The sequence below is a fragment of the Alligator mississippiensis genome, chromosome 7 (assembly GCF_030867095.1).
Source record: "Alligator mississippiensis isolate rAllMis1 chromosome 7, rAllMis1, whole genome shotgun sequence".
Lineage (NCBI taxonomy): Eukaryota > Metazoa > Chordata > Crocodylia > Alligatoridae > Alligator > Alligator mississippiensis.
The window spans coordinates 6,799,189-6,825,013 of NC_081830.1; the positions used below are offsets into that span (position 1 = coordinate 6,799,189).

A 25,825-nucleotide genomic window follows, 5' to 3' on the forward strand; every position below is an offset into this window, starting at 1 on the left:
TCTTGGCTAGGAAGGTGCAAGACCAGCTTGGGTGAGGGGCTCCCAAATGGAGCTACAAGTACAGCTTTTAGCTGCTACTACCCATTGAGGAGGCATGATGGGTATTGCTATTGCTTCTCCAGGATCAATATGCCATCATGAATGGGTGAGAAGCTAGGCCACAGGACCAAGGCCACGGGCAGATGTACAGGGGAAGGGTTTGGAGTCTCTGGCTTAGGCAAGGTAGCCCAGCCGTGAGCTCTGGCTCTTTCTATCCTGCAGAGCATTTAGCAAAGAGAAAGCCCAGCCCTGCTGCAGCCTGGCAGGGGCCTAGAGGGTACTTCCCAGTGCACGGAGAGCCAGGTCCTGCCCTGCCCTGGTTTATGTTCCTGCCTGATCTCTTCCTCAGCACGGCTCTGCACAGCTGAACACAGAGATCTTCTCCAGGACATGTGCCTGTGATCCCCCCACACCACTCTCCACTTGGTCCAGCCAGGCTGCTGCAGAGGGGCTGTGGTGAGAACTGCTTATCCCTCCCAATTCAAACAGATGCCTGAGAGCGCTCACTACTGTACCAGCTGGCTTCAAGCTTGGTCCAGCTCTCACTGCAGGCAGAAGGAAGGTGCCCCCAGAGCAAACCCAGCCAGGGTCCAGCCCCAAAGGCTGTGGACAAAAACGAGAGCCAGGCACCACTCAGCGTTTTGCATTTTCTGTTTACCACATGCATTTGTTTTCACCATGGTGGAGGCCAAGACACCCAGAGGAGCCATCTGTCTGGAGGAGAGGCAGCTGCTGGAGCTTTCAACTTTGAGACACAGCGTACTGGGAACAAGGGCCAGGAAGGGTGGGGAGAACCTGATCCTATCGGCATCACAGCACAGGGGCATGGCAAGGAGAAGGGACCGGCAGGGTTAGTGGAGGGGAGAATGGAGTCCTTCTGGTGCTGTCAGGCCAGGTGCCAGGTGGGAGCAGGAGCAGGCAAGCCCTGCCTTCCCCTCTGCGAGGTCGGGTGCACTGCAGGCAAGAGACCATCTTCTTTTGGCACCTGTGTCCTTGTCCCGAGTTCCCTTACCCATAGTGCACATCTGCCGCCAGCAGCAGGAAGTTCTAGGTGAGAAAGTACAATGCCATGAACCACTGAGGCTTCCCTTGGGTTGCCAAGCACAAATGCCCCTCACCCTGCTGTGGGGAAGGGGGACAGCTTTCATCCAGGACCAAAGATTCAGTGCATGGCTGCCGGTGGCAGCACAGCACGTGCATCCAGGGCTCAGCCTGGGACATTCGGAGTGTGAGCTGGCTGCACATCAGAGGGGAGCCAGGGCTGCCTGCGGCTACTGTTTCCAAGCCTCGCATGTACTTGGAACTAACTGGACTCTTCCCCTGACTTCAGCATGCACTGGACTGGGCCCCACATATATCCAGCACCTCTGGCATATGGCCACAGTGAGGGCAAAGGGTGTAAGCAGGGGTCAGAGCCCACATGGTAAGGAGTGGGGCTCGACACAGAAGAGTGAGCACAGGCACTTGTGTGGATCAGGACTGGAAGATACTGTGCCCCTCTCAATGGAGCCACCCCTACGTAGGCTGGGTGGAAACAGGCCTGCCTGGCACTCCAAGCTCCCAGTGGGGCTGTGTGCTGCTGGGCTGTTGGTAAGACAAGCATGTTCTCCCCTCTGGGAGCTTTCCCCTTGTCTCCCTTGACGCAGACCAGGGTGTTCCTGCCCAGCTACCCCCAATACCAGCAAAGCCCACCCTCCTGCCTCTGCCCCTTCCCACCATGCTTCCACCCCAGCCCCTCTGCCAGCTCCAAGAGACAAGTCCTTTCCCAGAGCCCTGCTCTCTCCTCCCACAAGGACTCTGCTTATGATGAAAAAGATTCCCTGGGCCACTTAACTGGGTCCCTGAACCATACAGCCCCCCTGACTTGTGCTTCCCCCCTGGTGCCCCTAGGCCTGACAGCTGTTGTCACTGACCTGGTGAGGCTGCAGAAGGATGCTGGAGAGCTTGATGCGGTCAGGCAGGGGAAGAGGGAAGCCAGCCTTCAGCCTCTCTGGAAAACACAGTAGGCATGACAGCCAGGGATGGGGGCAGACAGCAGGGGATCTTACAGTCTCCAACCCTAGACCCAATTTTCCCCCTGGCTCCCACCCTGCTCTTATGGGGTGGAGGGCAAAGGAGCTTCCCAAGCAGCTGAATGAGGTTGGGGACTTCAAAGACACTGTTTGTCCCTGCTGCCCCATGTGGAAGCCACCCCCACCAGGCCTGTTTGCTCTGCAATGCAGAGCCGCTGTGGGCAGGGGAAAGCAGGTCTGGAAGGCATTAAGCCACGTGCCTGGCTCATTCTATCCATTGAATTTGCTTCAATCCCAGTCACAGCCCACTGACAGTCTCAATAGAGCCACCTGCCCCCTGAAGTGCTCTGCATGCCACCATGCCTTTGTGATGCTTTCCCATTGCCCAGGGATCCTCTGCTTGCAGTCGCTTTTAGCCAGGGTCCAGAGCTGACCCCAGCTCCCACTCCTCCCCGGGCCCCTTGGACTTCCCACACTCTTGCCAGCTGCTCACCATTAAGGCGGGGCAGCAGGATCTTGGAGCCATAGATGTTCATGAGCGACTGCAGCAATTGCACCTGGGGAGACAAGGAAGGGAAGAAAAAGCCCTTCAGCCTGGGCATCTGGAGGAAGCAGAAGGGAGTGGGGGGCTGCAGGGTGAGTCATACACAAAAGAGCATATAGGCTGGGAACTGGGGGATGAGTGTGACCCAAGTTCATGCAGAGGGCATCCTACAAACAAAAAGCTGAGCCCTACGGTGGGTCCAGTAGCTTAGGAAATGGCAGTGAAGAGAGCATCCTCCCCAAGATGCCCCAGCAGGGACTGGGGTGGGGGGTGGTTCTGGAGAAGTCAGAGGCATCCTACCAAGTCTTCCAGGCAGGGAAAGAGGAACTGAGGGGGCAAAGAGCCCATTAGGGCAACTCACAGAGAAGGGGCCAACGTCCGAGTGCTTCAGTGACAGCTTCAGCCTGTGCAGAGACAGAGATTCATCAGCCTCACAGCACCCTGTCCCTTCAGGCACCCCAGCCCCACAGCTGGCTCTGCCCTCCAAGGGCTACACTGCACATGTGCACCAAGGCCCAGGCAGCTGACATAGGCAGGTTGGTGCTCAGAGCCATGGGGATGGCAGTGCCTGGATGTATGGAGGAGGGAAGGGGTTGCTGGTGGCTAGCAGGGCATCCCAGAGCTTCTGCCAGTGCTTTCCCTCTCTGTCCCCCAGTCTGAGACTCCAAGCAAAGATCCTGGTGCACCTTGGGCCCTCAGGGCATCCCCATCCCAGGATCCCCCCCCTCACAAACTGCCCCCAGCACACGGGGAGGGAACCCCCAGAGCTTCCTCGCCCTCCTGCCAGGTCTGTCTGGATCTTCTTTAAGCCCTTTAACCATGGAGCAAATAAGCAGCCCTGGTCAGCCTGGGCTGTCTCTGGCCCAGAAGGCTCATAGGGCTGGGGTTACACTCCCCAACCCTGCCTCTCACCTGCCCAGTGCCAGGGTCCCACCTATCCGGGAAGAGTTCACGGCGACAGTGGCAGAAATGTTGCTCGTCTGAAGACAGAAGGAGAAGCCCCATCAGCTCTCCTGAGACACCAGCTGGTCCTGGGATCCACCAGGGCCTTCCCCAGACCTCCTGCTGAGTCCCAGAGCAGGGCCGGGCAACTCCCAAGGCCCACAGCAGGACAGATCCGCTAAGCTGCTGCTCTCCACAGGACACATTCACCCTGCAGGTCTAGCAGGTGCTGCAGCTTGGATGCACAGAGCCCCCAAGCCAGCCAGCCAGCTCGGGTACCAGGCTCAGCAGAGCCGGGACAACACACAACTGAGCATGGGCTTGTCTACCCTGCTCCTCCCAGCAGAGGCATGCCCTGTACATCAGGAACAGCATGGGGGAATGCCAGCATTAAGCCTCATTCCCTCCAGTTGAGAGCTCAGGGCTCAGCACAGCTCGCAGCCATGCCAAACCCAGGGAAATGTTGAGATATTACCTACAGGAGCACTCAGAGCTCCCCCAGGCCCAGCCCCTGGCATCTGAAGCCCACAGCTGGAATCTGTATCCCAACCCTGGAGCTGGCTGGCCCCTCTGCACAAGCTGTGCCCATACTGACCAAGCTAAGGAGGAAGAGTGGAGCAAGGCTGGAGTTGGACAGGATGGCATAGGCCTGGATGTCCACGACCGGCATCAGCGACAGGCCCCCAGGTGTGATGGTCAGTGATGGAGCCGAGGAGGTCATGACCTGGAGCTTCATGAGCCGGTCAGGGTACAGCTTCTCCAGCTGGAGGCAGAACAGATGGCACAGGTCAGGCTCATGCAGGCAGACAGCTGTGCCAGGGAGCGGAGCCTGGGGCACACTCAGACACTTCCCCTCCCAGCCTGTGGCCTCTCCTTGACTGAACCCAGGGCCACTGCCCTGCACTGAGCCCGCTGCAGTGGTGGGAAGTCCCATCACTTTTGGGACCAGGCTCAGGGTCACTGCAGCCCAGACAGTATCACAGCTCTCCTGGGGCAGCAGCCCACTCACCTTGGGGATGAAGGCAGAGAAAGTGGATGTGTTCAGGTGGAACTCAACCCCCTTGGGAACCTGCAGCAGATGAAACACAGGTGAGGCCCAGGCCTCAAGTCACGGCACAGCAGTGTCAGGAACAGCACATAGCCAAGCTGGGGTATGTCCAGCCACTGACACCTCCCCCACGGCCACCAGGCTTGTAGCAGCCCCCACACGTCCTGGCAGCCCAGTGCTGGAGCACCCATCACCACAGCTGCCCCCACAGAGCTGCCTGGATGTCTGCTCTGGGCACTGGGATGCAAACTGGTGTAGCTCACCCCCGTGTGACCCAGCCTGGTGTTCTCACCCCCTGCATCTGAGCAGGGAGGTAAAGTGACTGCACAACTCTGGCAGGCAACAGACTCTCCTGCCTGCCTGCATGGATTAGACTCAAGTGGGACCCTGGACTGTTTCCTCCATGCCTACCCATGCTGGGATTCAGGCCAGCAGAGGCAAGTCTGAAAAGGCCTTGATCAATGGAGATAGCACAGATGGCCCCAAGCCATGACCCAAAGTGGGTGCCCTCAGAGATGCCAGACAGGGTCCACCGTGCCATTAACCTGAAGACAACATCTCTTTCCTCCACTGCCTACATTCAAGCCATTGCAAGATCTTCTCCCACACTCCACCCCATGTCTGCCAGCAGCCAGGAGGGCACCTGTTACCATGGGCTGACCCCTTTTGGGATTCTGCCTTTTGTCTGCAAGCTCAGCCCTGCCACAGCAAGTCCTGTATCTGGAGTCCAGCTGGGAACAACACATTCCCATGCAGCACCTGCCCCTCTGCTCCTACCTTGGGAGGGGGTTTTGGGCCCACAGCCCTTCCCTGCCAATCACATGGGCTCTCTTGCCACCCTTTCCTGAGGCTGCAGGGAAGCGCCACCAGCCAAGGCACCATGCAGACACTGCAATTTGCCAAAGATCAGCAGGAAGCTTGTAGCCCAGCAAGTCTCCTTGCACAGCCCCTCACAAAAGCCCTCCCCTCCTTCACCCCATACCATGTCATCAGTGATGTTGAAGACTAGGACCCCAGCGGTCTGATAGACAAAGCCAGCGGTGTTGAAGAAGTAGCTGGAGGCCCCCAAGTAAACCATGCGGTCATGCTCCGTCGGGAAGGCCAGGGCTGGGGGAGGGAAGGGGGCTGGCAAGCGGTGAGCCAGAGAGAAGAACTCACCCTAGAGGAAACAGGAATGAAGAGCGATTCCCACAAGGTGCTGGTGCTTGTGTTCTTGGGGTAGTCACAGGCCCCGCGGGGGGGGGGGGGGGGGGGGAGTATGGGAGCAGCAGTTGCAAGATCTGTCCCCCAGACCAAGGCTACGGGAGCAGCCTTCCCCTCCATCCTCCCATCCTGAGCAACTGGGTTGCTCGGAGGCTGTAGCTACAGGCAGCCACAAAGGGTCAACATAAAGTAGAGATATCAATGGGAAAAGCAAGCTCTCTTCCCTCCTGCTGTTATGATCCTGCCTGCCCAAGGGCACCTCTTACCTTCAGATTCACATCCAGACACTGGGCTGTCGCCACGGGGGGGGCCACCAGGGAGTAATCGATGCCAGCCACGTTGTCTATCTTTGTGGTGACTGAAACGGGACACAATGGGGTGAGCAAGACTCTGGAGGGAATCTGCCCCTCCCAGTGCTGGGGAAAGACGGCAACCTGCTCCCAACTAAGTGGCACCGGCCCACAGCCCCACATGCAAGCATCTGAACCAGAAGCATGGGTCAGGGGGCTGTGTAACCACAGGCCACTTCAGCAGTCGAAAGCCAGGGGTGGGGTCTCCATGTCCCAGCCTCAGGAGCCAACCTCTGTGCCCCAGAATCCTTTCTGCTTGAGAAAACTACTGTGCCAACCTCCATGAGGCACCCCAGGAAGCTCACGCTGGGCATCTGTTCCCTGCGACATTGCCCCTTTGGGTGCTGTGGCTCTGCACCGCCCTCATAGAGCCAGGGGTTGCAAGGAGGGCAGGACCAGGTCTCTGGCCAAGGGGGAGCAGTCATAAACAGTCAGAGCAATGGCTGCTTGGTACCTGGCAGTGTCTGGAGGTAGGGCTGCAGCTGGGTGCTGACAGAGCTTGTTACCTCTTCACAGACCTGAAGGAAACACAGTAACAGCTCCTCAGTGCCTGTCCACAGCGAGCGTGGACAGACCAGCTCACAGACTGCACAAGTGGGTCTTCTTGTGCACAAGCCTGCACATCACCTGGCAAGCTGGTGATTTGCCCGAGGCCGGTGCACCTTAGGGACAGGGCTTGTGAGAAAGGATTCATTCAGCCCTACCAGGGGATATGGGTAACTGTGACAAAGGCACACCTGACTGCTCACACCCCCTGCAAAGCCTTGGGCTATCAGAGACAGCATGGACCCCCCCGTTCCCAGCCCTCAGGGCTTTCTGCATGCTCCCGGCCTAGCCAAGGTTGCAGGGCTGAGTCCTGCAGATCAGCTCAAATAGCTGCTGGAGGACTTTTCAGCTGTTTCTGGAAAGTGGCGTGGAGACAGCAGTGCACTGGCTTCTCTGCTCTGGTGTCCAGCCTGAAGCAACAGCCAGCTGTGATCTCCAAAGCAAGGGGGAAGCAAGGGATGGGAAGCGGCTAGCTGCCAGCCTCATGCCAGGCCCAAAGGGGGAATTTAATCGGCAGGCACTGGCACAGTGCAGAGCTGGGGGGTGGTCCTGTTGTCACCCCTTCCCACCAGCTCTCTCTCGCTAGCCAGATTCAAGTTTTTTTGTTCCCTGCTTAGCTCTGTGGTGGGAGGGTCTGGAAGCAAGGCTTCTTTCCTCCTCAGAAACAGGGCCCATGGGCTCCAAACCTGCCCTATAAAGTCTGGATAAAGGGAACAGGACTGCTTCTGGCTGAGTCCCATCATGGCCCCAGAGAGGCGCACACTGTAAAAAGCCTCCTGAAAGGCCGTCCTGGGAGGGGCACAGGGAGAAAAGCCAAGCAGGGGATGGGAAGGGGCTCTAAGATGCACAGGTGGTCTTGTTCCCTGCTGCAGAGAGAGATCCCAGGTGGGGGCACAGCTGGGGAACACAAGATACCCCCTCTGTCAAGGAGCAAGAAACCAAGAAACAAGCTCAACACTTGTCCCAGAAGAGAGAGGCATGGACTGGGAAAGAGCATTAGACACTATAGCAAGAGGTCAGGGATTGTTGTCAGCCCCTGGGAACCATTAGCACAGGGTGAATGGGATGGCCTGGGAAAGAAGGCCAGCTCTGAGACTCCATGACTCTGCTTTAGATGCTCACCCATCTGCACCTATGGCTTCCAGGTGGTCCTGGGAAATCACTGGATGGCATTAAAAAGTAGCATAATTCCATCGGCCCTTCACTTCCCATCTGTTACATACATGCTGCATTCTCAAATTGCCTCTTTCCTGAAAGAGCTTCACATCCAAAGAGGTTGCAGCTCCTGCCAGTTCACCTTGTAGCAATTATTGCTAATAGCTTGTTTCCCTGTCTCATTACAGGTCTACTCCACATTGGCTTTTGTATAGTGCCACAGGTACCAGGGTTTCATTTATGTGCCTCATTAAAAACAAGAAGGCAAATGCCCGAGGGTCCAGAAGCCAGAATTTGTAACCAAAGCTCCCCAGAAAATTGATACAAGCAGCAGCCCATTTGCCAAACAACTCTAAGCGTGTCTTTAGGGTTGTTACACATTTGGACGAGGCTTGAGGTCTACTTATCTGACCACATGAAAGGAGAAGTGTTTGTTAACTGGGAACCAATTACATTAGGCATTGCCAAACATTACTGATTAGCATTCAGTGGGAACCACTGACATGCCAAGGTGACTGCAGTCAACACACATTCATTCATCCGGTGTCTCACCTGCTAGTCACAGATGCAATGTGCAACCATGTACTAGTTCTAACCAAACTGTGGGACACAGAACACTTTAGTTACCGGTATGGGAAAGGACTTCATGACAGCAGCTGGAGTCTAGCGCTCCCAGCATGCTATACCTTGCTTTCCATGGTCTTCCTGAAGCTGGACTCAATTTTCTTGTGGAACAGTTTGTATAGCCAGCTAAAAACAGAACACAGCAAGATACAGTCACCTTTCTCCAGATGCAGGACGGTTCCCTCCTGCAGAAGTGAAAGCAGTGCACCGACCCCTGGGCAGGATTCCCCATATTGGCCTGGAATCAAACCTTTGCTGCTCTACGTGGTCTTAAGCATTGCATTAGCAATGAACCAGCCTCATAAAATTGGTGTCCCCAGACTGAAAACACAGCCCTTGAACAGACCACACCACAGGCCCAATTCCAAGTCAATCTACAAGTATGCAATTGCCTCTTCTCACATTAGGTCTGATTTTTATTTATTGACATCCCCCTGATCAGCTCGTCTCCTAGGGGAGATCAGGGCCAATATATCTGATTATAAGGAAAATTCCTCTGGCAGCAACAGCACCTTAAGGCTATTGGCCCCTCTGTCCAAGTTACCCATGCAGCCTTTACAAGGGAAGCAGCATGGGATGGGCCAAGGGGATCGGTTTCAAGAGGAGGCTGCAGCAAGCCATGAACAGGTGAAGGCAGCCAATCCCACTGGTGTCCCCTGGGAGATGGGCTCCAACATGCAACCCCTGAACCAGCTGAGGGAGGGGAGTTACATACCCAAATCTGCCAGATATGTGTATCCGGACATTCGAAATTTGGGTACTGCATTCAGAGGTGGTCACAGTGGGTCTCCCAGATGCATCACTCCCCAGCTTCAGCCCAATGGAAATGGAGATACCCTCAACCTTCAGGTCAAATGAGCCATGGTCCTTGCTAATGGGAGAAGGGGACAAGAGAGAGTCAGCCTTGGGCTACAGGTGCAACCCAAGACCCCACAATGGAGATGGCTGGGATGTTCCTCCAGCATGGATTGCTCTGGCTTAGGGGCCCAAGGGCAAGGGGGACCCAGGAGACTTAGTCACTTCAAGCTTCCTTTTCCTCCTTCCTTCATGATCACAGAAATGAGACATTGGGAGATAACCCAGACAGTCTTCAGCTCTGGATCCTGGATGGGGTGTATGGAGGGTTCCCCCCCCCAAGCCGACACACATGTGCTGCATTAGACTGGCCAGTTACAAGCGCTCTGTGCTGGGAGCTTCCATCGCAGTGCTCACTAATCACAGCAACCACTCATATAGAGACAGCAGAGATGGCAACAAAAAGTCCCTTGCAATCCACACAGCAGGGAAGAGAAGAGCTGCAGAGCCCCTGGAAGGCCTGGTGAGAGCTATGGGATGGGTAAGATGAGTGTGAGAGGAGGCTGAACCCCCTGTTTAAGGAAGCAAATTAGCCGGGCAGGAAATGACAAGGCAGAAGGCAGACAGGGAAAAACAGCCTGAACACATCCTAGGAGACAAAAAGGTCACACAACAAGGTGAGGGGCACTCACATGAAGCGTTTCTTCACCTTCCACTTCCCCGTCAGATGGGCAAAGGCCTTGGAGACAGACACCCTGAGGCCCACGTTAGGGACAGGGACGATCTGCGAGCTCGGCAGCTGGAAGCTGCGAAGGTCCAAACTGCAAGGGAGCGAGGTGTCATCAGCCAGAGCCCAGGGCTGGTGCAGGAGAGATGGTAATGGATGGTCCTGCATCCTTGCCCCACAAGCTGCCAGCACTGCTGGCAGGGAGGGCATTGTGTCTGACCCTTGCTTGGGCACATGCTCCTTCCCTGCCCACACTGCTTCCCTGAGAGGCGGGGAGTGATCTTACCATAACTTGTTCATATCTGCAGCACCTGGGGCAGGGTTAAGGGTTCAATCCAGCTCTTGGAAATGGAGTTGTTCTCTCACTGTGCCCAATGTCTGGTCCCGCTCTGCCCCAGCTTCCCCTCCACTCCCCCAAGGTCTCCTCCAGCCCTGCCCAGGGGAAACGATTGCTGCCTTCAGTGGGGCAGCCTCACCTGTAGAATTCGTAGTGCACGTTCCCAAAGGGTTTCACTTTGAAAGACCCCGAGAAGTCCGGCAGCTTCAGCTTGGCCAGTTTCTTCTCCAGGGCAGCAATGCCCTCCTGGCGGGCTGCAGAGACAAAAAGGCCACATCATCATCTGGCCTCTGCCATGAAGCTGGGGCTGCCTGATAGCAACCCTGGATGTGGATGCCATTGTGGCAGGAAAGGGCTGGGAGCCACAGGCCGACAATATCCTGTGATCTTCCCTGCACACAGGCAAAGCAAGGGAGGGGGTTTGACATGCTAATAGCTAACATCAAGTCTCAACCCAGGACAAAGGGCTTTGCCTTCTGGCACAAGACAAGGGCTGCATTGAGCAACATTTAAGGACCCTGGGCATCACATGATATGGCAGCAGAGGAAGACAGCTGGGGCACAGCAAGCTTCAGGCTGCCGAGGGCAAGAGGCTCCAGCAAACAGAACCGTCCCTCTGTGTTGCTATTGCTTATACATCTGCAGTGCAGACCCAAAGCAGGACTCAGATCAGGGTGCAGCGCCTGCCCACATCAGCACCACACCAGCAAGTGAGGCCATGTCCCTTGCATACCCGCACTAGCTGAGGGGAAGGCCCTTTTCTCTGGAGAAGTGCCCACAGCTCTTACAACAGCTGACAAACAAGCTGTTCCTCATGCGGTATGTTTTAATCCACAACCCAGCTGTTTCAGTGCCAGGGCTTCAGTGCCATAACCCAGCTGCTTCAGCGCCAGTAACAACCACCCAAGTTCATCAGTCTGTGCCCTCCCCCCCACCCCATGGTACTCCTCTTGACTTATCAACTAATGGCTTAAGCCTCTTGGCCATGAGGCCAAGTTACAGCTGCCCCCTCCCTCAGCCAGCCAAGCCCCAACACAGCCAGGTGAGGTCACTGCTACAAAGAACAAGGGCTGGGGGAAAGTCAGGGTGACTGGATCCCCACAGACCCCTCCAAGCTGGGCTGTGAGGGCTGCTGCAGGGAGATAGGGTTGGAATATCCCTTCAGGAAAGACTAGAGTCACAACCATCCTCCTTCTAGAGAAGGAGCCCAGAAAGAGCTCAAGACAGGTATGTCCATAGGCATAAGGCAGCACCAGGCAGTAGGACCACAGCTCATTCTGGACTTGGAAGCAGTGCAGATGCATTAGCATAGCGTGATGTCTGGCCTTGGTGTTTCTGCCGTATGCTCCTTGCAAAGCCATTTGGGCAGCTACATCCCTGCTGCTGGAGTCATAGAAAAGCACAGCTGGCAAGGCCCCTGTGTGTCACATCTCAGCCAACCCCCTGCTCCAGGCAGGATCAGCCCTGACTAACCCACCCTGGGCAAGCACCTGTCTAATCTGCCCTGAAGGACAGAAGCTCCACCTTTCTCTGCGCAGCTTGCTCCAGCGCTGAACCCCCCTGAAGTGAGGAAGTTCTTCCTCGCCTCCTAGCTCCACTTCCCTGCTTGCCATGTAGCTGGCTACAAGCACTTGTCTCCGAGACAGAGAATGACTGAGAACCTACCATAGTCCAGGCCTTTCTCGGTGATTCTAGCCACAAACCCGGGGTTGGTGGCCCTGGCTAGCACCATGCAAGCTGCCAGCATGAGGGCAGCCAGTGCCAGGCTCCGCACCACCATCCTGACAGCCATGAGGAGGCACCGTGCAGCCTCAGCTGTACCAAGCAGGATGCAGACTGTTCCTCAACCTTCAATCCCTGTGGTATAACCCAGGCGTTTAACAGCTTGGCTGAAAAAAGGGAACCGAGGAGGAAGCAGGAAGTTTTTTTAGCATCACTGAGGGGCTGTCCCTATTTCACAAGGCCTGGTCTGCAGCACAGCGGGGCTGGTCACACCTTGAGCAATGTCATGCCTGCAATCCTCCCTCTGGAGCAGAAGCAGAGCCTCAAGGCACAGGAAGCACTGAGCCCAGGGGCCATCTGCTCCACAGCCCCAGGCAGGCTCCCTGTCCACGTGGCCCGCTCTTGGCCATACCACCTGTCACTGCCACTTCTGCCCAGCTCTTGCAGGGAGTGTCACTTTGCTGGTCTGCAGGCATCTGTTCCTGGGAGCCAGCCAAGCCACAGGAATGTGGCTGGAATGGTCTCCAGGGATACAAGGGAGCGGGGACCTGGAAAAACCATGCTGCACCAGCCTCCTGCAGCTAGCACCTCGCTGGCAGCTGGAGAAAGCTCTGTGCTGGCACCAACCAGCGTGCTGCTGTGCTGGGTTTCAAGGTGTTCCTGCTCCGTGCCATGCTCGCTCCATTCTCTCCTCCACCGGGAGCAGGGTGGAGCCCAGGAATGTCCTAAAGCAACTAAATTATTTTATTTGAAAGCTTTTGGAGACACTCACCTTTCATTAGGCATAGGAGAGAGCAGAGATTATAAAAAAGTTCTAGGTAGAAATGTAAATTCTTATGTCTACCTACAAAAACTTTTACAATCTTGGCCCTCTCCTATGCCTGATGAAGGGTGAGCGTGCCTGAAAACTTGCAAATAAATAAAAATAATTTGTTGGCAAATATCTATTTAGTTTAATAAGAGACATCACCTCTTCCACGAGTTTTGACTCCTTTTGCCTCTAGACCAATGTGCTTGCAGCCTGGATGCCTAAAGCAACCAAGGCATCCCAGGGCCTGCTGCCTCTGGGCACATTCCCAGCCCTCCTAGGCCACGTTCCTGGCAACATGATGCAGGTCTTTGAAGGGCACAAGTCCCACATGGGCATCACAGCTACCTCAGGACTTCAGTTCAGGACTAATCCACCCATCAGGCAGCCCAAAGCATCTCTGGGCACAGGCATGCAGCAGGAGCCTGGGAGATGAGGGCTCAGCTGCCATGCTCCAAGACCAGTCCCTGTTACTGCCCCTGGCAGAAGGTGGCTAGATAAAAGGAGGGCGTCTCTCTCTCTCCCAGCCCCTCACACCTAAATCCAGGCATGCCTAGGAGAAGCGGCTCAGGGAAGGACGGGTGCTTCTGTCAAAACAGCAGCAAGTCCCAGGTGCAGGTGCAAAACACTGCCATGCTGAATGATTGAGAGCATTCAGATCCAGGGCTCCTTCTGTGGCCCTTCTTTGCAGAGGCTCCTGCAAAGAGGCAGTGGGTGTGGAGGGTGGCTGTAACAGCTTCCTTTCTGCAACCCACAACATGCTGACCCTGGAGAAGAGCTCAGCACATATGGAGCTGCTGCAGGGCTTTCGAAAGAGCCAGGCTTTGCTCCGTGCAGAAGCGCAATTCCCCTGGCCATAGGAGCCCTGCGTGTCTCCAGCCATAGGAGAAGGAGGAACCTTTTACATAACTTTCATTTCCCTCCCAGGATGAGCACAGGAAATCCAAGTGGGGGCTGAGGCTGCTGCCTTCCTGGAATCCCAGGGAGCGACAAGCTGTCAGAGGCAACAGCCCTGAGCTAAGACATTTGTGCAACAGAGCACTTGCCCAAGAGCTGGGGGAAGGGAGAGGGAGTGACATTCCCTGGGACAAGGGTCTGTGACAGGGCCAGGATCTGCCAGGGGGGTTTCTGGGGACCCTGGGTGCAGGGGTAACAGTCGCCCTAGGGAGGGGGACAGCCTCATGCCCGAGCAGAGGCTTCCTGGGAGTCAGCCCTGCATAGTCTCACACCCAGAACCAGCCTCTGGGGTCTCTGGGCACAAGCCAGCACCAAGGCTCCCGAACCCCTGCCTTGCCTGAACTAGCAGCCCCCTGCCGTGCTAATGTGGAGAGCTCCATCGACTGTGCCCATGCTGGGCAAGGAGCACCCCTGTGCTGGGAGAGCTCCCAGCCTGGAGCCCTGCCACCCACCTGAGCACCAGCAGGGACAGCCCTGGCCCAGGGGGTCCTGGTTATACAACATCCCCTGGGTGCCAGAGCCTCAGGTCCTCTCTGATCACTGCCCCGTGGGCTCAGGGCATATCAGGGGTGGCGAGTGTGGCTGGAAACATGGAGCCATTCCCTGAGAACAGAGCTCAGTCTGTCACCAGCCCACTCCCCCGCGAGGAAAAATGGCAGGATCCCATGAACAACTTGCTGGAGCCGGGCTCAACCTGGACCTCCCTCCCAACGCAGCCCCAGATTTACATTGTGTTCTATAAAAAGGCCCTTATAAAACAGGCACATGCAAATGGTGTGACCACATTTCCGGCTTAACTCCTGAAAGGTTCCTCCTTAAATACCATCCCCAGCTCTGGGTGCCTCAGTGTCTCCACAGACTTGCCCCCTCCTGCCTGTTGAGGACACCAGGCATCAGCCAAAATGACCATGACACCAACATTGGCTTTGCTGACCCTGCTGGCAGCCCCCCTGGGTGAGTATCTGCTGCTATGGCAGGAAAAGCAATGCCGAGGCAGGGAAAGAGGGTCCAGCAGCTAACGCCATGTTCATTTCTCCATTAGGTATCCTGTCCCAGGTCACACTGAAGGAGTCTGGCCCTGGGGTGGTGAAGCCTGGAGAAACCCTCAGCATGACCTGTGCTGTCTCCGGGGTCTCTATTACTGATAGCAGCTATGCCTGGAGCTGGATCCGGCAGCCTCCTGGGAAAGGGCTGGAGTGGATGGGATACATATATCCTGCTGGTGGGAGCACAAGCTACAACCCTTCTCTCCAGAGCCGCATCACCATGTCTGGAGACAGCTCCAAGAACCAGTTCTCCCTGCAGCTGCGCTCCCTGACAGCTTCAGACACCGCCATGTATTACTGTGCCAGAGACACAGTGACACAGAGCAGGGCAGGGGCTGCACAGAAAGGGGAAGCAGAGTCTGAAGAGGCATTCAGGGCATCTGAACACTGACTTTCCAGCTTTGCTAAGTCAGAGTATTGCACCATGGCCAGTCTTATACTCATGTCTGTCTTATCTCTATGGTCCAAGGTGTCTGGTCCCAGGTGCCACCGGTGGAGTCCAGAAGGGATGTGAGGTATCCTGGAGACTGTCTACATGTTTCTTGCAAAGCCTCCAGGTTTGACTTCAGCAGCTACAGCACAGATTGTGTACATCAGGCTCCCAGAAAAGAGCTGGAGTGGGTCTCACTTACCTGCTATAGCCAAAATATTTTGGAAAGGACAATTCACTATCCCCAGAGACATGCCAGTAGCCTGCTGCACCTGCAGAGGAGCAGCCTGGGCCCCAGAGAAATGGTCCCGAATTCTCCTAAGAGAGAAACAATGAGAGGAATTTCTACAGCGCTCACACAGGAACTTCTGGACATGTTATGTGAGGATGCCCAGCAGGTACAACACCTACATCCCCAGTTCTGCCCTCAGAAGGGAAAGTGTCCCCAGAGCTCCCACTGGGAAACACAGCTCCTCCCAGCAAAGCCTAGGACAGGGTCTGCTGGGACCTGCATTCACTCACAGCTCAAGTCTGACAGGGGTTTAGAAGTTACATGGGCTAAGAGGCAAAAATCTCCACTGAAGACCCACCCTACAGGGTGGGAAGACAAAGCAAGAGATTCAGAGCCTGAAAGGGAGGGACGAGCCAAGTTCCTGCCCTGGGCACAGGCAGCACCAGGGGCATCACTTTGGTTTCTTTGCATCTCCCACTCACTAACTAATCCCCTGGCATAATGCTCCATATGTTCCTCACCTGTGAGCCCCCACAGCCACCTGGCACCATCCAGCCTGAGTACCTAGGCCTAACCCTTAGGGAAGACCCTCCATGCCCTCACATGCACATCCCTCTAAACTGAACTGATGAGTCCCCTCCCCTTAGGAGAGCCTCTTTTCTTCTCTCTCCCATGTGCAGGGGTGTTGGAAGCAGTGGCCCATCCCAGAGACACTGGGCATACAGAGCTATGCCCAGGGGCCTGGAAGGAATTAGGCTGCAGCTCAATGCCTGGTCTCAGTAATACCAGCTGTTGGCACTTTTACCCCCCAGCTCAACCACATATGACCCCTTGAGCTCAGCAAGATCTCTTCTGCAGTTACTTCATCACATAGCCAGCCATACAGGGCCTGCAACACTGCCCTCTGTACACCTTCCCCCAGGCAAATACTCATCCTGTCAAGGGCCCAAGAGCAGTACCTGAACTGTCCTCTTCTATCCCCAGAGCAAAACTTCCCTTCACAGCCTGATTCTGCCTGTGCCAGGGCCCTCAGCTCAGTAGCTATTGCCTCTCAGACCCCTCTGGGGGAGATCCAGCTTTTGGATGTGGATAAGGGTCCAGGGGAGGGGGAGAAGGAACCCAAGGCACAGCTCACCTGCTCGGGCTGCATGAGGCTTCGGACAGAGCTTTGGATCTGGAGAAGCTTCAGATGTTTTGGGGTCCGAAGCAGCACGTCCGGGTCGAAGTGCCAGCCTCGCTCGGCTTCCCAAAAAGCTTCGGAGCCGCCTCGGAGATCCAGCCATAGGGTATAACGGGGAACAATGAAAAATCTATAACTTTGTTTCCTGTCTGATTTGGATGAAACTTGCAGGGATGGTAGCCTCTGCTGAAAATATGAAGTCTGCCAAGTTTCAAGAAGATCAGTGCAGAGGTTTGGGGGGAACAGCATCCTAAATTCTTGAAAGCAAAACTCCTGTCACATCTGTGTTACAACACAGTGGGGCCAAAACTGCAGGGCTGGTAGCTCCTGCTGAGGCCACAAAGCCTGCCATGTTTCAAGAAGATAGGTGCAGGGGTTTGGGGGAACTGCCCCTCAAGCTGCGGATGAGCAAAACTGGTGCCATGGGTGCTGTGGGACTGACTGCGTCTGTCCTGGGGCAGGAGGGGAGACACTGCTGCAGGCCTGGCTGCTACGCTGCTTTGTTCCCAGTTACCAATCAATCAATCGTGATTCATTCAGGGACCAGGGACTCGGGGGACCAGCTCAATACCCTGGACCAAGCTACTACACAGCGACTTAAGGAGCAGCAATTAGCACCTACAAAACCAGGACAAGGAGAGGAAAGACTCAATACAGACAATCAACTGCCCCAAGACAGACACAGTCTTGGCACGAGTTTTGCCTGTCAGCAGGTAGGGGTGCAGGGCCCCAGCACCCCCCTGCACCTATCTCCTCCACAGCTGGCAGGAGTCACAGCAGAGGCCACCATCCCTGCAGCTGTCACCCCGCTGCGCCTGAACGCACACAGTATCACCCGCGGCACCAGTTTTGCTTGTCTGCAGCTTGGGGTGCAGTTCCCCCCAAACCCCTGCACCGATCTCCTTGAAACTTGGCAGGCTTTGTGGCCTCATTAAGAGTTACCAGCCCTGCAGTTTTCACCCGCCCTGTGGTGTGACAGCAGTGATACGAGTTTGGCTTTCAATAATTTGGGGTACAGTTCCCCCCAAACCCCTGTACCGATATTCTTGAAACTTGGGGATTTCATGCTCCCAGCAGAGGCTAGCACCCCTGCAAGTTTCATCCAAATTGGACAAGAAACAAAGTTATAAATGTTTCATTGATTCCCCAGTATACCCTATGGCCAGATCTCCGAGGCGGCTCCGAAGCTTCAGCCGGATGGAGGCAGAAACCCAGTCTGGAGCTCCGAATCGGATCACGGCCATCCGAAGCGGCCAGATCCGAAGCCGGATCAAATCGCACAGGCCTATCACCTGCCTTAGGAATGCAACCAGGATTCACCTGCTCGCATGGGACCTTTATTTACCCCACATGACAGAAGCAGATACAAGCACTGAAGACATCGGCAGGGAGACAAGGACTGGGGGAGCTCGCACCAGTTACATCACCTGAGACCTGTACAGGGTGTGGCAGCAGGCAGAGAGCCCAGTAACAGGGAGTGTCCCCCCTGGGGCCCAGGCCAGGGCTCAAAGAGGATCCAGTCCCAAGGGGCAGAGGATTGAGGAGATTCCCCAATAGACATGGTTCTCCTCAGGCCAGTCTCCTGGGCAGCAGACATGCAAATCCCAGCCCCAGCTCCCTGATACAATCCCAGCTCATGCAGGGCTCAGGCACCAGCCTGGGGGAGGAGCTGGCACTGCTGGGGGTGCTCAGACACTCTCAGTGCATGATCCTTTCACTACTTTTTCTCCTCTCCTCCTTCTCCCTCCCTCCTCACCCCAGGTCAGTTCCTCTACGGGAATGTCCCCACCTTCCAGCCTGTCCCCTGCTCCAACCCTGGGCTCTCCAGTGCCCTCACCTGCAGTCCAGCTGAGGAACACGGACAGTTTTGCCTCTATTATTCCCCTTGTGTTCCCAGTTGCCCTTTCCCAGATGCAGCTGCTCCAGTCTGGCCCTGAAGTAGTGAAGCCTGGAGACACCCCTATCCTGACCAGTGCTGTCACAGGTCAGTCTGTGAGCACCACTGGGTATCGCTGGAACTGGATCCAGCAGCCTCCTGGGAAAGGCCCAGAGTGGATGGGACTGGGAAGTGAAGTCCAGGTGATACTGTGACACAACAGGGCTTGGGCTGCACACAAAGGGGAAGTGGGCTGTGAGATCCATCCCATCCCATTCCTACTCAATGCTACTAAATAAAGAAAGGCAGGAGCTGATCCCATCCCAATCCCCAACCCACCCTTCCAGAGCTGCCCAGCTCCCACTCATGGGAGAGATCCCTGAGCTCAAGCTCCCTCACACCAACCTTGCTGGAAAAGGGCTGGGAGAGGACAGTCCAGACAGCCAGAGCCCAGGAGCCTCCAGACACAGCCCACCCAGGCTTGGAGCAGGAAGTGCTCAGCTCTCAGGATCTCTCACTGCCATGGGTGGGACAACAACCCCCACACGGGGCCAGACAGGGATACTTGGAGAGACCCCCCAACCTCAGGCCAGGGGGTGTCGGGCTCCTGGGGAACACTGCACTCCAGGGCTTCATCTGTGAGGCCCCAACCTGGAGCCCAGGGCAGGGAGTGCAGACACCTCTCCCCTCAGCGTCCTCTCCCAGCTGCAGGGCAGGAGCCTGCCAGGAGCAGCCAACAGCCTCCGCCAGCCTGCTGGAGCAGCTCAGGCTGAGGGTATCTGGTGAGGGAATTAGGGCCCTTGTTAATCCTTCTTCTGCTGCTACCCTCTGGCCTGACCCTGGCCTGGACAGGGCAGGTTTCTCCATACAAACGGCCCCCCCAACCCATCTCCCCAGTGCCAAGTCCTGCCCTTAGGCCAACACACTCATTCCCAGCACTCTAGACAGGGGCCAAAGATCTCACTGGTGCTGGGTAGGGACCCATGCTCTGGAAAGTGGTTCCACATGAGGCAAGCCCAGCATTGCCTGGCTGCAACCCAGCACACAAAGGGGAAGCAGGTTGTGCACAGTTCTCTAAGGGTCATACTAGTTTCCTGTGCTTTACTGATTCCCTGCTCAGCAACAGCCAAGGGAAGGAGCTGAGTGCAGCCCAGACCCAGACCCCCAGAGTTCAATACTGACAGGCATCAAGATCTCATGGTGCCGACCTTGGTGCCAAACGTTCACAGAGGAGATACCAAACTGTGGAAAGGAAAGCTCAGATCTCTCTCTCTCACATGCATACAAACACACACAGATGCACGCTTCTACTGCCATTAAATTCACTGATGGGAGAGTCAGTGCCTCCAGGGTAGGTCCAAGCACCTCCTGCATTTGCAGTCAAGAACAGGGAGACGGTGACACCAGCTGTGTGCTCCATGTGAGACGCAGTGACCAGAACCCACCTGTGCTCAGGGAAATCCCCCACTGCACTCAGCCTCATCCCCCTGCTTCAGGAGCTCCACAAACCACCAGCCCTGAGCCCAGCACTGGGACAGCCCTCTGCAGACACAGATTTGTATCACCTTCACCCTGGGGCCTTCTCGGCACAAGCCTCTTATGCTGCACCAGGACCTGTGCCCACACAACCCCACCCTCACACCCAGGCAGACATGGGGAAAGCGCCCATGGCTGCCGGCACGTAGAATAGCAAGAACAGAAAACAGGCCTGTTCTCTGCTCAGCACCAGGCAAACCTGGCTCTTGAGAGCAGCCCCAGGACACCCCTCCCATGGGCAGGGCCCAGCTGCAGCAGGAAGGCTCTGGTATCTCCAGCATCCCACAAATCTTCATGAACAGGTCCCTTTCAGAAACTTCTTAGGACTCAGCTTTCCCAGGAGCCTGGAGGGATTAGGTATAGCTGGAATTGCCTGGGCTAGGCCACTCAAGCCTACATCCTCTGACCAAGCCCCACCAAGTCTACACGATGTCCATGCTGGCTCTCAGCACCACCGTGACCGTACCCAGCAAGCCCTGCTGTGACTGTCCTTCTCTGCAGCCCACAGCAAGGACTGGGCAGCCTCCCCCTGACTTCAGACCCCTTCACCTTACGCCTCACTATTCTGCCAGGGGTGGAGGCAGAAGGAAGTGGGCACAGAAGTCACCTTGCAGCTGAGGAACAGCCCACATTCCCAAGTCATTCTTCTGTGTTTGGTCAATACAGGCTGCAGCAGAATGATTTCCTGAGCATCTTTCCCAGCCTTCTGTAGCTCAGGCAGGGGTGTTTCTAGCTCTTTGAGTATATAGTATAAAATAAAGAGGCAGGGCCTGGAATCTCAGAGGCCCCACAGATGCTCAGTGCCCCTTGGCAGAGCTTTCCCATCTCAGCACAGACACAGGCCACAAGACAGCCCAGTCTGACCAGACTGTCTCTAAAACACAGACCCAGGAACCCCAAGCCCTAAGAAACAAACAGCAATAAGCAACCAGCAGGAGCAGGGCCTGCTCTGAGCCAACTCTGCCTCTAAGAGGGGGTAAAGCCCTGGCCCTGGGAACCCACCTGCTGCCGTTTGCAAGGCACCTGGAAGTGACAGGGCTGGGCGGCCAGTTCACAAACCTAACAGGGCTGCAGCGAAAGAACAAAGCTGGGGCTGGTCAGCAACTTTATGTGCTTGCCCTTGAAATTGCCTTAAATGGGACTTCCAATGAGGTGCCAAGGCAATAAAATCCTCCTGCCATAAAAGTCCGCAATTAATGCTGTCATAGCCTTGCCTAGAGCTCAGCCCTTACACTGCCCCCAGCCCACACAAGTCTTCACTCCCTCCCCTCTCCTCCTTCCAGCAGATGACTGCACTCAGCTTGGCCTAATGGGGTCTTGTGGGGGAATTCAAAAGCCTGGAGAAACCCTCTGTCATGGCCAGATTCTCCATCAGCGGCCGTGCTGGGAACCCAGGCCAGGGGCAGTGGTCTGGACTAGATGGGAATTCTCTGCAGGGATGGAAATGCTAAGTATAACAATGCTCTTAAGAGCAGCATCACAATCACTACAGACACCTCCAGAGGCCGAGTGCACCTGCGAGCAATCAGCCTGCAGTCCAGAGAACAGCCCTGTATCAGTGACAGACACACACTGAGCAGGGACATGCCCTGGGGCCAGCACAAATACTCCCCTTGCCAAAATCCTAAATAAGGTTAGCAAGCAAGCAGGGGGCAGATTTCCCCTGGCCTGGAACTGGAACCCAGCAGTCCTGGCCCATCATCCCTTTTGCCCCACTGTGTCTGTCTGGGTGCCTGAGTGCAACTGCAAGCCCTGTGCTCACCTGCTTGGGGTCTGTGGGCTATAGTCAGGCTCTACTCCAAACTACAGTCAGCCATTAGCAACTCCTCTGTCCCCCCTCTCCCCCCAAAAAATATCAGCCCCATAAAGAAGGGAATCAGAGGCAGTGTCTAAATGTAAGAAGGAACCTAGGCCAGGAGTCAGAGCTGATCCAGCCCCAGGCAGCAGACAAGCGAGGAGATTTCCCAGCAGAAACCCTCCTTGACAGGCCACAAGTCTCCAGCTGCTTGCACAGGGCTTGCCACAGAGCTCCCTGGAGCCCAGGGCCAAACTCCCTGGAAAAGCCTCAGGCTGGGATCCAGCCCGTGTCCCCTGAGAATGCAGATGGGAAAGATGAGCTGCAACAGCTTTGCCACCTCCTGCCCGTGTGGGGTCTCAGAGGAATGTGCCCAGCAGGAAATGTAGGGAGGCACATCACAGACCCAGAAACACATTGGCACATGCACAGAGAACTGTCCCTTTTACCACCTCCCGCAGGCCAGGTCCTAGACGCACACCCTTTATGCAAATCCCTACTCCCCCGCCCCCCCTCCACAACTCTGGCTCCCTGCTCAAATAGCCACCCTGGGGCACTCAGGGTCACTGACCAAGGAACTAAGCTTCCCTCCTGAGCTGTGGGCTCCCCTCCTGCAGCACCATGACTGTCCTACTGTGGCCCCTACTCCTTCTGTCCCTGGCCCCACGTGAGTGCCTGGGAAGGCTGCAGGAAGTGGTGGAAACTGGGAAGAAGAAGGTTTGGGTTGAACCTGACTAATCTTTGTTTTTTCTAGGGGTCCAGTCCCAACTCCAGCTCCAAGAGTCTGGCCCGGGGGTTGTGAAGCCTGGGGAGCCCCTCAGCCTGACCTGCACCGTCACTGGTGGCTCTATCACCAGCAGCGATTACTGGGCCTGGGTACGCCAGGACCCTAGCAAACAGCTGGTTTTCATGGGAAGATGGAGCGGTAACACAAACTACAACCCAGCTTTCCAGAGCAGAATCACCATCTCTGTGGACTCCTCCAACACCAAGTACTACCTGAAGCTCAGCTCCCTGACAGCTGCAGACACGGCCATGTATTACTGTGCTCGATACACACAGTGACACAGAGCACAGCAGGGGCTGCACAAGAAGGGGAAGCAGGTTTGAAGCAGGTGGTCAGAGCCCTGAGACAGCAACTTCCCCAGCAGCAGCTGAGGGAAGCGCTGACCAAGGGCTGTGGGTCATGGGATGGGGAAGGGAAAGGAAAGTCCATCTCTCTTACATGAAATCCCTGAAGATTTGGCACTCACCAGGACCCTTTGGAAGAGGAAGGAGGGCTGCTGTCTTCTGCCGGAGCACTCTGAGAGGATCTAACTGCCTAGCTGTCCATAAGGTGGATTTGGGGTGGAGTACATGCCTCCTACTGCCTTGCCTAATCCCACCACCTACAAGGCCAACCTTCCTATCCCTTAACTACCTACCTGTTCAGCTGAGTGCATTGCCTGTAGGCCAAGTAGGGATTTCTTTCAAAGGGGACATGCAAGTGTTTCCAGCCTGTCGTCTCTTATACCCACCTAGGAAATCCAAATCCAAATCTCTGCCCCAGGCACACCTGGTTAAATACAACCCCTGGACTCTATAAGCAAGGTTCCCTCTAAGGTGCACATGTGCGTAGCTGCTCACAAAAAAAAAAAAAAAAATCTTGCCCCACATTAACTTTGTAAAGCCGCACACCTGCCCAGAGAGGAGCTGGGCTACTCCTCACCACGCCAGCATCCCTGCAGGGAGAGAGAGCGGCACGGGGCAGGCAGCGTCTCCTCCCCGAGGTGAGGCAGGAGTGGGGACAGGGGCTGGGGCAGAGCTGGGTACCGCGCGGGCTCCGCTGGCTCCGGGGAACTGCTCCGCTCCCCAGCCCCTTTGGGTGAACTTCACCCCAAGCCCCAATGCCATGTGCCTCTTCACTGCCTGGTGGCAAGACATACAAGTCTCCATGTGGCTTTCAAAGGCTGTGGAGGCACGGAGGCAGTGTTAATCATTTTTGAAAGAGTGACGAAATCTGCCAGATCGGGCAGACCAGGCATACCTCCAGTGTTTCACAGTACCGGAGAGCTTTACACAGTATATTAAATGATGTTATTTATGTATGTTACATGAAATCCAGTCTCTTTTGTATGCTCTCCTCAGGTGGAGAATTATACATAAACCTTTCTGTTTTGGTAGGGTTATTTATTTATTTATTTATTTATATATTTATATATATTTTTTTTTCTTTTTAAATAAAATATACAATATATATAGTTTAGTATTTCAAGACTCTTTTCTCCCAAATAATGTTGTGAGAAGAATTGGTTCAGCATGCCAAAAGGGGGAGGCAAGGCCAACTGGGGAATAGACCAGAGCAGCGTGCTCACGGACTAGAGCGGCGTGTTCACGGACTGCTAAGACTTAGAGGGAACATTGTCTATAAGCCTCAGGTTCATAGATTTCATAGACATTCGGGCTGGAAGGGACCTCGGAAGATCGAGTCCAGCCCTCTGCCCCAAGAGCAGGAAGTCAGCTGGGGTCACAGGATCCCAGCAAGTTGTACGTCCAATTGCCTCTTAAAGGAGTCCAGAATAGTTGCTTGCACCTCCTCTGGAGGCAGTCTGTTCCAGGCCTTGGGGACTTGGACAGTAAAGAAGTTCTTCCTTATGTCCAGCCTGAAACGGTCTTGGAGAAGTTTATGGTCTGTGCTCAAACACTGAACTGCCTATTCCTGCCTGCTGGTGAGAGTCCATCATTACACAAAAACAAGAATGAAGTTATTTCTTTTCCTTCTCTTGTTCGTTGCCCACACCCATAAGCATCTACACTGGCAGAGAAGTGACAGACAGCCTCCAAAGGAATTTACAAGCCTGTCTCATTTCTCATCCCTTTGTTTTCCAGGCATCCCCTCCAAGGTGTAGCTGCACACACACACATACACAGGAAAGCTTGTTCCTTCCTATGAGGATTTAAGACAGATTCACATGCATTCATTATAATTGCCTTTCCCTCCCTCTAACATAATAAACACACATGAAAATGCACACCTGCTGGGATTCAGGAATAATTTTCTGCTATAGGATGCAGGAGACACACAAATGCATGCATGTACACACTGATACTCTCTACCTAAGCTAAAAATCTTACCATCTCCAATATGCAGGCCTTTAGCAAGCCTACTTCTATCCCTGAAGTACTGTTCCCAGTTTAATGGGCAGACACACGCAACACCTGCCTGATGGCACAGATGCAAATGTCAGTAAGTTTACTGAATAGACACATCCTCAGTTAGAAACATGAAAAACTGGAATTACAGTTCTCCTTACTAGGGCAATGATCCTGTATACAAAGACACTTTCCCCTTCTTTGTCAGGTGGGACTCATCTCTTTTCAGCAGTCCTCCTTCTTGGAACCCCACTGCATGGTCAAAGAAGCCAACTCCTGTTGGTGTGACACCATCTACTCAGCCAAGAGCTAATCTCCAAGTTGAGTCTGCTCCTGCTTAGGTCTTTACCCATGACTGAAAGAAATGATGAATACCCAGCCTAAAATTCTGCCTCATGGGAAATAGTTCCTGCAATAAATGCTGAGTGTTCACTACTCCATACATTGAGTGTCAGTTCTCCTTGCTCCAAAGTCCAGATGAGTGACAGCAAAGTGTTTAACTTGTTTAATTTTTATGGGTGTTCTTTCCCAAAGCCAAATAATGCATGCAGGTCCTAGAGTGCTAAATCCTAAGGAGACCTCCATAGACCTACTCAGACTCTGGTTTCAAAGTGACTAGTGGATATAACTGAGCCTGGATACAGCAGTCACTGGATTGCAACAGATAGGACTAGGATATTACAGTGACTCCAGATGGAGAACAGCTATACCTTCTCTTTCCAAAGCTGAACCAGCATCTTTCTAGTTTCTTCTAAGAAGCAGTTCTCCTTTCAGCTACACTCGTTGACA

The 25,825-nt window shown here is 55.0% G+C and overlaps 1 protein-coding gene and 2 gene segments (V, D, J or C); 2 read left to right on the forward strand and 1 right to left on the reverse strand.

Moving 5' to 3' along the window:
- Positions 1–672: 672 nt before the first annotated feature.
- LOC102571881 (bactericidal permeability increasing protein) lies at positions 673–12,216 on the reverse strand. Its single transcript, XM_059730433.1, has 15 exons — positions 11,988–12,216; positions 10,462–10,576; positions 9,951–10,079; positions 9,179–9,334; positions 8,526–8,589; positions 6,593–6,656; positions 6,055–6,146; positions 5,568–5,744; positions 4,547–4,606; positions 4,133–4,300; positions 3,508–3,575; positions 2,957–2,999; positions 2,545–2,608; positions 1,953–2,029; positions 673–1,086 (listed from the first exon to the last, which is right to left on the reverse strand). The coding sequence occupies exons 1-15, from the start codon at positions 12,112–12,114 to the stop codon at positions 1,048–1,050; spliced, it is 1,443 nt and encodes a 480-aa protein (XP_059586416.1). The 5' UTR covers positions 12,115–12,216; the 3' UTR covers positions 673–1,047.
- Positions 12,217–14,596: 2,380 nt separating this feature from the next.
- Positions 14,597–18,788, forward strand: LOC132251575 (immunoglobulin heavy variable 4-59-like). The segment is given in 3 exon segments: positions 14,597–14,763; positions 14,852–15,168; positions 18,609–18,788. Coding segments are annotated over 3 exon segments (549 nt in total).
- A 3,268-nt stretch (positions 18,789–22,056) lies between these two features.
- On the forward strand, positions 22,057–24,139 carry LOC132251346 (immunoglobulin heavy variable 4-59-like). The segment is given in 2 exon segments: positions 22,057–22,571; positions 22,659–24,139. Coding segments are annotated over 2 exon segments (357 nt in total).
- The last annotated feature ends 1,686 nt before the right edge of the window (positions 24,140–25,825 follow it).

What these genes read in the sequence shown, in the direction of transcription:
- LOC102571881 (XM_059730433.1), bottom strand. Translation starts at nt 12,114, where the DNA reads ATGGCTGTCAGGATGGTGGTGCGGAGCCTGGCACTGGCTGCCCTCATG. An exon ending in TCTCTGCCTTCATCCCCAAG is followed by an intron (nt 4,301 to 4,546) that starts GTGAGTGGGCTG and finishes TTCTGCCTCCAG; the next exon opens with CTGGAGAAGCTGTACCCTGA. An exon ending in CACTCTTCCTCCTTAGCTTG is followed by an intron (nt 3,576 to 4,132) that starts GTCAGTATGGGC and finishes TTCTGTCTTCAG; the next exon opens with ACGAGCAACATTTCTGCCAC.